The sequence below is a fragment of the Pteronotus mesoamericanus genome, unplaced genomic scaffold (genome assembly GCF_021234165.1).
Source record: "Pteronotus mesoamericanus isolate MK-2021 breed Mesoamerican mustached bat unplaced genomic scaffold, CSHL_Meso_final contig_2, whole genome shotgun sequence".
Taxonomy (NCBI): domain Eukaryota; kingdom Metazoa; phylum Chordata; class Mammalia; order Chiroptera; family Mormoopidae; genus Pteronotus; species Pteronotus mesoamericanus.
Genome location: NW_026555084.1, coordinates 24,714,940 through 24,725,560, shown reverse-complemented (window position 1 = coordinate 24,725,560; position 10,621 = coordinate 24,714,940). Strand labels below are relative to the sequence as shown.

General features: G+C 45.1%; 1 protein-coding gene across 1 annotated transcript in view; it reads right to left on the bottom strand.

The window, feature by feature from the left end:
• Nucleotides 1–559: 559 nt before the first annotated feature.
• The window catches only part of KLHL3 (kelch like family member 3), a 112,921-nt gene continuing 102,859 nt past the window's right edge, over nucleotides 560–10,621 (bottom strand). The window contains exons 13-15 of the mRNA XM_054568406.1: nucleotides 9,744–9,884; nucleotides 7,209–7,352; nucleotides 560–3,544 (exon numbers count right to left, since the gene is read on the bottom strand). Coding sequence (XP_054424381.1) covers nucleotides 3,516–3,544; nucleotides 7,209–7,352; nucleotides 9,744–9,884 — 314 coding nt within the window. The 3' untranslated portion in view covers nucleotides 560–3,515. The remainder of the gene's footprint in view (nucleotides 3,545–7,208; nucleotides 7,353–9,743; nucleotides 9,885–10,621) is intronic.

The window sequence follows — 10,621 nt, the reverse complement described above, 5'->3', positions numbered from 1 at the left end:
CCGGGCAGCAAAGGCCTTAAGCTGTTGGAAGCTTCAGAAAAATAAGGAGACAGAAGAGAATGAGGGCTGGTATGCTAGACCTCGGACACTCCTGGCAGCATGTGCTAGAGGCCAGACCTTTTTCTGGGGCTTCCCATGCCAGGGCGGGCCAGGCTCAGTGCCGGGCAGGGAGAACCACCAGGAGTGGGCCAGCCAGCCTCACCACTGCAGAAAGTGGACTCCAAAAAGGCAGACACAGATGGGTGCGTGCTGAGTCCGGCATAACGTCAGTCCCTAAGGGTTTCAAGAAACACCAGTGATTACATTTTCTACCCACAGCGACCACAAAATCAGTTTGGGAGCATGAGAAACACAGGGAAGAGAGCTACAGGCATGGACTATATTTAAGAGTGAATAACATATAGTATAGAACATAATATTTCATTATCATGGACAATAAAAAGCAATTCAAATATCCTAAAAAATTATCTTATAAAAATATCTACATTAAAATTTTAACCTGAAAGCTATAGCTTCAGTTTTATAAAAAGGCAATCTTTGAAAGGATCTGGCTCAGGAATATACAAACATTACACAACAGATATCAAAGTAAGACAGCTCAAAAAGCATCTTAGGAGATGTTACAACTGGTATGTCATGAAATAGAATTAAGTATTCTTATTGCATAGCAGAAAATGAGGTCACTTTCATTTGCATAATACTGCAACTTTTTAGATGGAGCGACGCCATTGGGTACTTATGAGACATAACTTTGGAATTCAGAGTCTGACTTCTATGTAGCCCAAATCTCCATCCAAGTAGCATCTAAGCGGCTTCTAACCTTGGGCCACAACTCCATTTCATCACTCCAATCAGATTTCAGATACACCACTGGCACGGCTGCATTCACACGTAGTTGTGGCCACCTGAATGGGGTTTGAGGGGTTCATCTACCACATGACCAGCACAGACTTGAAAATAAGTCTGTTGTGCCCACTGTGGAGAGAGAATAGTACCTGGTGATAAAAAGACATCTGGTTTTTGATGGCATCTGTGGGCAGTTAGAGCAGTTGGCTTTTTGGGGATGACATACCAGTGTTCTAGGCCCCATGAGAAGGACACGTGAGGATGAAATGAACATGGCGGCCTCAGCAGCACTGCCAGCAGGGACTGTGCTTCCTTGGAAGGGAGACGTGAGGTGGAACCAATAGCAAAACTCCAAAAGCAGGAAACACAGCTGGCTAGCTTTCAGGGAAAGGGACCCTTCTGAGAAGATGATACACAAACAATAGCCTCTCCCACAAAGAGTGAAAGCCCAGCTCCTACGTGGTAGGGGAGGGGAGGGGAAATCTCACCTTTCATCTGAATTCAGATGCTGTGTGAACAGCACACATCAGACCCTAACCTCATCCTCATCCCCAGCGTACACACACATACACACACATACCCCAAAGCTATGTCCCAGACCTTCCTCAGAGAGGGAGGAAGAACATTCAGAACAAAAAGCCCATTCCATCAGCTTCCGCCCAGAGCAAGGCAGAGCTCGGACGCCACAGTCACTTCCAGTGCCAGCTGAGAGCGGGCACCCAACTAAAACTCGCCTTGATTCCTTTGGCGATTTCTTCCAGGTCCATCAAAGCTGGATATTTAGCCTCTTCCCAAGGTTACTAAAAATTCGGGGTGCCTTAGTTCACTCCAAATGTCTCACTGAAATAACATCTGCTCAACATCAGAAGTTTCATCTTCAAGAGAGTTCAGTGTTTAGTGCACGATAAATATACTGTAAAAATACAAAGTGGCCAACTAGCTGGGAAGATCCTGGGTTTCTAACTGGGCAGGTGAGGTGGGGGGAAGGCCGGTTCCTAGAGTATCTGCTTGGAAGGAGACCAGGTGTGTCAGAAGTCCAATATCAGAGTTCATAAAGCTCCTTGACCCCCTTTAGGTGGACTTTTACACCACGGAAGTTTAAACTCTAGCCCCCAAGAGACAAGACCTCCACTCCTTATGCCAGAAATCCCAATATAAGTAACTTGCTACTTTAGGAACAGCACATCTTCAAGGTTCTTTTTTTTTTTTTAATGCAAATGACTGTTCACCTTCCCATACCTGCTTCCCCCTGCCCCCAGATTCTTGAAGTTGTCATTAATAATTTTTACCTGTGAATTAGCAAAGTTCTCATCAGCTCCTCTCTTAAAATGCAAGTGCCCCCAAGAGAGGTCACACATCCGGGGCCTACCACCATCTTCTTCCCCACAGGGGAAGCGAGGCAGAGGGGAGTGTTTTGAGGGTGGGAGAGAAGGCACAGGCCCTGGGATAGGGGAGAGCACAAGGACAGGAAGACAGGCTCAGACAGACAGGCCCATCATCACAAAGTGCTAAGGACCAGCCCCAGTCAACTCCTTTGAAGGCATCCAAGTCCATCTGAGTCACACGTGACCCCATCCAATTCAGGGACAAAACTATCCTTGGGTTTGGAGGTAGGATAACCTTTACTAATCCTCCAAATCAGAACACTTTCAAGAGTAAATAGGATGTTGTGAATAGTTACTCCTGGGTCATAGGTAATGAGGACTTTCGTATCCTGAAAAAATCCAGAAGTAGGATTCTCTTCGAGACCATTATGGGCAGAGACTGAAGCCTTTCCACTTTGATTTTTCTTTTTCTTTTTTTTTTTTTTTTTTTGCTTTTGTTTTTCATGTATATTTTTTTCCTAGTGTCTTACTCAGGGCTTCTCTGAAAAACTAGTTTTCGCAGCTGAAGAAACACAAAATCTCCCAAACCTGGAATCTATGATGTCAAAGACTAGTAGGTCTGAAGACTGAGCAGTTCCCGTGCGCTTCCTGCAGGACAGCCCAAGGAAGAGGGCCCAGCTGAGGGACCAGGGAGCCCCCTTGCTCCTGGTTCTCACCACAGAGGAGTCAGTGCAGCTTTGAGGATGCCCACTTCTTCTGCAGACAGTGCCAGTGGTTAAGGCCAGTATGTGGGCATGGTCCAAGCACGGCTTCTCCTGCCGGTCACTTCTGGACATTGCTGTCCAGCTGGACTTCCAGCAGACAGCAGCTGTAGTAGTCTCAGGGTGCCCATGGGGCAAATCCAGAGGAGAGGTTTCTGTGATTTGATTTTCAGCACAGAGGAGGGAGGGATCAGTAGTACAGAAAACCAGTAGACTGTCACACCCCACCCCCAAGCTAGTGAAATACCATGTTCTAAACTCACATATACACACACTCACACAGACACACACACTTACTCTCTCTCTTACACACACATTGTCCCTGTAGAAACAAAAAAAGCCCAAAGGTGCCACCTGAAGCTATCAGAAACCCACTGCTTAGGAAAGAGGCCAAAACCCCTCAGGGGTGCGGGAGGTGGATCACAGTCTTGACTCCGGACTCCACTGCGCCAAGTCGGAGGAGGGCAGTTCTCGCTCTGCTGCAGACTCTTCCAGCAAGTGGGATCCAGCGTGGTGATCCCTCTGTTTGGAGTCCCAGGCAGCACCCCTCCCATCTCCCGCCTCCTGGCAGTGGGAGTTGGGGTCACAAGGGCTTGTGAATCACAGCAACACCTAAGATGAAAGAGGAAGAAAGTTACCATCTTAGCCTCTCCAAAGTTATTCAGAGTCCTGACCTCTTAAGCCACAGCATGGGCAAAGGACATAGTTCATATCCAAATGCTGAAGGGCCTGTGGATGCGGCTGCCAGCAGCTGGCCGATGCCCACTCTAACAGCCAAGTCTCCACAAGATATGTGAACCACGAGCACAGTCCCGCAACACCGCAGGTTGGTGGTCTTACCCACATCATCACACAAATTGATCTCTTACTGGAATAATGCCCCTTCCCAACTCCAGCACCGAGCTTAACAATGCTCAGCACCCTCACTAGAATCCCAGAGGCAGCTATACATCTCAAAGTTTGTACCACTTTAAGAGAAGCGATGATAATTCATATCTACTTTTAAAAGACACTGGTACAAACTAGAAAGAATAGGCTGCCTTCATGAAAATAAGAAAAACTGAAGTGCAATCCTACCTCTGCCACCAGTCAAGCTTCACTGTAGCCTCTTTACCTCTTTAGGCTCAGTTCCATGATTATTCAATGTCATCTAACTGAAAGACCCCTCCAGGGCTGAGTTCTGTTCTTGGATAAACACTCCAGACATGTCTGTATGTGTTGCCGTTTTAGCCGAGTTGAACCATACTAAACAGCTAGCTTTGTAAATCCACATATGACCCTGAAATCCCTCTGTAATGGACTGAGGTCATGTGGCAGATAGTGTAGGTTGATTCGGTCAATATCCCTCCTATTTGCTGTCCTCTACTGTGGAGATCAGCAAGTTATGAGTCCAGTTTCCCAGACTACCTTTCAGCTGGAAGTGCCATGTGACCTGGTCCTGGCCAACATGATTGTAAATGCAAGTCTGCCAGTGCTACAACTTTGGCTTTGTCCCTTGTCCTGCTTGGAGTGCTTGCAAGGCCCAACAGCAAAAGCTATTAATAAAGCTGGCAGAACAGAAAAGAAAGAAGCCTGGTTCTTCAATGACAGTCTAAGCTACCAGACCCACTCTTAACTTCTTTCTGCCTGAGACAACTATGATCCTTTCATATGTAAATAAAAGTATCTGTGAATTTTTCTGGTACTTGCTGCTAAACAAAACCCTAACTTACAGGTGGGGGCTACATGTATGATGGTAACTAGAGCCTTATTTTATCATATTCATGACTATAAAATCTTCTGGTTGAAGTTGAAATTAAGAGAGCAATGCTAAAAGAAACCCCAGGATGCCCCAATGGTGATATTCTGATAGGAAATTCATTTCATGTTAATTTCTAGATAAAGGTACAGACGTAAAAGCTTAGAGGTAGAGAACCTGAGTCCTCAGACCCAGATGTGCTGCCTGACCTTTCAGATCATCTTGCCTGCATCTCAGGCTTCCCTTTCACACGGTAGCTTTTTTATTTTTTAAAAACAGGCTCCTGTATTGTTTTTTAATATAAACTTTTTTTATTATATTCCCATTATGGAAAATTTGGAAAATGCAGAAGACCACGAAATTTTAAAAAAACCAAAACCTTAGTCTCTTCATACAAAGAGAATCATCGTTACTGTTTAGAATGTTTCCTGGCTTCTAATAATAATCACAATAATTTTCTGGGTGGTTCTGATGTGCCAACCAGGCATGTGCTAAGCACTTTCCCACTATAATCGTGTTTCATTCTCCCAACAGCCCTAAGAGGCTTGGTATAATTTTATTCTCCTTTTACAAATGAGGAAACAGAGGTTCAGTCCGACTGATTACCTTGCCCAGAGTCCCAAGGCTGGAGGCAGAGCTGGGATTCAAATTCAGACCTCACTCCAATATCCGTAATCAGTAGCTATTCAACCCCCCATGATCCAGCACTACATGACTGAGATTTCGTGGTGCATACATTTTACATCCTCCTTTTTTTAACCTAACAATCTATCACAAATATTTTCTCAAGGCATTAAAAATACTTGCACTGTATAAACATCCCACAGTTTATTTGTTTCCCTCATGTCAGACATTAAGTAGTTAGGTTTTTACTATTATAAATAATGCTCCAGTAGATAACTCTGTCCATAAATCTTTACGTTTTAGGCCATTTCCTTAGACTCTAAGATAACAGAATCACTCAGTGGTTTTAAACACACGTTTGCTTGTCTCCTTCCCACCTAGGTCTGGAGTGAGCCGACAATAAAGAGACGGACATGAAATATTCAGCACATATACAAAGTTCTAACCACTGACGCAGAAGCCTTCCTAAGGCGTGTGTGGAGCCAAGGCGTGTCCCTCACTGGCGCCACTGCCTCCTGCTAAAAAATTCCCTGCTCATCCCACTAAGACTTCAAACAGAAAATGACGTGCCGGTTTTAATAATTAACCATGAGAACAGAATCACGCTAGGATGAAAATGCCTCTAAAACCTTTTATATTGAGTAGAGGCAAATCCTAAGTGAGGGGAAAAAGTGAAATAAGTTTACTGCACTTAAAGCCTTGTGTTGACAAAATGTGTAAGGTGATACAAACCCCTTTGAGCCTGCCAGGCTCAACCTTTCTTGGCCCTGAAATCCAAAGGAGGAGTGGTTGACCTTTCTGACACTAAATGGGATTAAGAATACCATCAGAGTAGTCCTGAAGTAGATTAAATGAGATCATGGTTGTAAAATATATAAGATTATGCCTGGCACATTGCATGTGTTCAATAAATACATGTTAGCTCTCATTCACCAGTTTCTGGAAAACCAGATAGGAGGAGCGGGACTACCTGAGGGAAATGTGTTTGCTTGTCTCCCTACAGACCCGTTACCTTAGCAGCACCAACTCTGCCCCTGCCCCTGCACCTCACCAAACCCACCACACTCTCTCCCCAGGAATAAGCCTCACGCCTTCTCCTCCTTCTGGCCTCTTGCATGAAATACTCCTTCCCCCAACCTCAAGCTAGGGTCATACAAAGAGCATGGGCTTGGGAGTCACACCTGGGTTTGAATCCTGGCTTTGCCGTTTTTTAACTGTGTGGCCTTGGGCAGGTTACTCAAACCCTCTAAATCTCAGTTTCATCATATGTAACTTGGAAGATTACAGTCTCATTTGACCAGAGGGTTGTTGACAATATGTGAGCAAATTCTACACTGTACTTAACATGCTGTCCCATGGCACAGGGAGGAGGTACCAGCAAAGGGCAGCCTTCTGGTGACTGTGATCCGCCTCACAAGTTTAAACAAGCCCCGTCTCCTTCAGGAAGTTTTCTCTGACTGCCAGCTCTCACCTGTCGTGTCCTAAAGCCTGTACAGTGCATTCCATTTAGGATGTACGTGTGCAACGTCTTGTATTTCCTGTTTTGTGCAGGCAGGCCTTATCTTTCCAATTATTTCTGGAAAGCAAGAACTGGATCTTATTCTACATAGGAGACTGGCACAAGACAAACCAGGAATGGCAATAAAATTCTAAAGCCTCTTATGATGCCTCAAATCAACTGGAAAAGCCTCCCTGAAACACTGTTAAGATTTCCGAAGCTACATCCAGGTTTGCTGGAGAAACAAATGCTAATTATGGGAATGTGTAGTGGGCACAGAATGAAGGAGTGACGACATGTGACAATTATCTGCCATCCCTAGAGGAGGCACTCGGTCCCACGATAAGCAAGCGTCCCCTCCTCCGCCCCACCCTGTGCCCCTAGCGTGGGACGAGGGTGGGGTGGAGCACACTGACCCGCATAGCTCCGCCCCGTGCTCATGTTGGTTGGCAGCAGCGTCCATTTGTCGGTGACAGGGTTGTAGTACTCCACCGAAGCCAAGTTGCAGGATCCATCATCCCCTCCAACCACATACAGGAGCCCATTCACTGCACAGACCCCTGGGAATCAAACAGAAGCCATAAGAAATACGACAGCAAGGGCACCAAAGAATCAATATGGACAAAAGACAAATAAAGAGATAAGAGGCAAAAGTGGACTTCATCTTTCAAGTAGTGAGAAAATAGCTGGGGTTTGAACTAGTGCAGCGATGGGCACAATTAAATTTTAGAAGGAAAAACACTGCCTCTGATGTGAAGAATATGGGTTGTCCTGGAGGCTCTTTCTCTCCTGTTCATGGCAGCACAACAGAGAATCGGCTCCACAGGTCTGGGTTTGCTCAACAGGAGTACACACTGACATTAGCCACTGGGCTCCGAGGATCCCCCTTTCTAAAAAGGTTCCTTCTCTGGCCAGGGAGCTTTCACTGCTACAAAGTCTTACAATTGTTCCCTGTCCCTGATTCTATAAATATGCAGAGAATTACAGAGTCCCTGACTCTATCAACACGCCGCTTTCTACCAGAGCGTTGCCCCTGAGTGCGCACAGACCTCCCATGCCCAGCCTGGGCTACAGAATGAGACAACGCAGGCAATTTCCTGCATGCTTCTACTGATCTGCTTGTAGGTTTTTCCCTGATCAACCCTATTATATTCATACTGCGTGGCACTGATGGTTGTGTCTGTGACCTCTTCATATCACCCTGGCCTAAATCTACACATAGTTCCCAGGGATGTGGCACTCCGCCTACCTGATCTCAGAGTGAGCTGGTCTGAGGGCAAGGTCTCATCAGTGGGCATTCAAAATAGGAAAATATAATTCTTGCTCATTAACTCTTTAAAAAGTCATAGTCCAAAATACTGTATATTTTTTCAAGATTAGAGTAAGGCATTGATGATGCTCGAAAAGTAGTGATCATCAGTGTTGGTGAAGACACTGTCAAATACCAGCAAGAGGACAAAGTGTGCCTCCTTCCAGGATGCTGTGGAAAGCACCTATGCCACTCTGACTCAAAAATGCCACTTCTGGCCTTTTATTCTAAAAGACTATTTTAGATGTATGCATTGATTAACTCTAAGGGCCATTTATAATAACCAAAGCATTGCTTATATAAAACATGGAAATAATCTAAAATGTCCACTAGTGGATTAGGTATTTAAGTTATGATGTAGGCATTTAAAATAATATGTAAACATATTTAGTGTTATAAGATATTCATAAAAGATTTTAAAATGAATTTAAAAGGCATATTATCAAACAGTATTACAGAATGATTCAATTTGTTGTAAAAATAGAAATATCTATATGTGAATGTGTATACATACATACACATTTACATCTAAATTTAATTCTCAGACTCTAGATCAGAAGTGTCCAAACTTCTGGCATCTCTGGGCCACACTGGAAGAAGAACAGTTGCCTTGGGCCACACATTAAATACACAAACACTAACGAAAACTGGTGAGCAAACACAGGTTTTACGCAAATATACGATTTTATGCTAGAACGCATTCACAGCCCTCCTAGGCTGCATGTGGCCCGCAAGCTGGACACCCCTGCTCTGGATAGACTGGCTGTCTTGAGGGCTCGGTAATTCCCCGCTCATGTGGCTTAAGGCTGAACGACGGCAAGCTTAGACAGTGAGCAAATTAATAAACTCTCCACTGTTTCAGTTTCAACAAGTCAGCTACAAATGGGTTTGGCAAACAGGTAATGTGAGTATAAAGGAAATAAATCTGACTGAAAGTCATGTACCTGTTTGTCTTTCCAGCCTGGGAAGCTGGGCTAAGCCGACACTTTCACAGAGCAAGGAGACTTAAAGCAGACACACTAACAATAGGACATGACCCATAGGGCAAAGTCCTTAAAATAGTTTTTAATAGGGATATCGGGCTCCAGGAATAAAACCGAAACACTCTAAGGTAAATCATTCCTACAGAGGGGAAAATGGTAGGGCAGAAAAGATAGGAGATACAAAGAAGGGAAGAAGGGAAGTGGTCCAATTGAAGAATCAATCATAAATCCTTTTGTGGTGACCCCTAAAAGGAAGGAGATTGGTTTCAGGGGGGAAGTGAGAGGTTCTCATAGCCAGGTATCAGCAAAGAAAAGATAAAACCAAGTGTCATTGTCTGGCCATGTCCGCATAGACCTGTGTCCAACAAAGCCATCAGGCATTGATGGCAACCAGAGGGCTCCTCTGTGTCTCCGTTCACCTATGTGCAGTGAAAGTCATCACCCTTCACTGAGAGGGAAGGAACCCTCTGCATCTAAGTGCGGACCCTGTGGCTAGCTCTTAAGAGTTCTAAGCTCTCCCTCCCCTAGCTCAGAGCCTACCAGCAAATGGACTCTCCCTGCTCAGCACCGGGCCCTGGGAGTCTCTTCTAGAGCTAGGGTGTGCAGGGAGGAAAGACCCACAACCCCCGCAGGGGAGATGGAGAGAGCAGTCATATTACCTGCATTGCGCCGGCACATGTTCATGTCTGCCACCTGCTTCCAGGTGTTTGTTCCAGGATCATAAACCTCAACACTCTTCCGCACCAAGGGCCCATCATGACCGCCTGTGGCGTACAGCTGTCCGCTGAGGACTCCAACTCCTGAAAGCAGAGCACAGTGTCCCAGCCTCAGGCTGACTGTAGTGACCAGAAACCAGGAGGCCTGGCACCCAGTCCTGGACAGCCATTGCCAGCAGGGTGATGTGGGTAGTGTGTTTTGTTCCCTTGGACCTCAGTGTCCTCATCTGGAAAACAAATATAATGATACCCTGCCACCTGATGTGACTGTCAACCTAGAAAAATCAAAATAAAAAGCAAATATGTCCCCATTTCTACCTAAAGAACCTTAATAAATATATTTTATATAGGTATAAAATACATTTATAGGTATATATACAAGGGGGACCCCCCAAAAACTGGAATTATCTTCTGGAAGGTGGGCCCCTTATAGTACAGGTTCCCCCCACTAGGTGAGTGGTCCAGGAATCCATTTGTAACAGTGTATCAGCTGGCACTGTTGTGAGAGGCTGTGTCCGGCTTCAGTGATTTTTTCTGAAGACCCTTTCAACACGTTAGCGCATTTAGGACGAGTTATTTATGAGCACACCTGCCCAGACCGCGCTGAGAGTTCAGCAGTTTTTGACCAAAAATGGCATGAGCCCCGTACCCCACCCTCCCTATTCACCCAATCTCATCCCAAGCAACTTTTTTTTTGTTTCCCCAGATGAAAAAAGTCCTCAAAGGAAAATGTTTTGCCAAAGTGGAAGAGTTGAAACAAAAAAGGGCAGAAGCACTAAAAAACATGAAAATCAATGAGTTCGAAAACTATTATGAGCAGT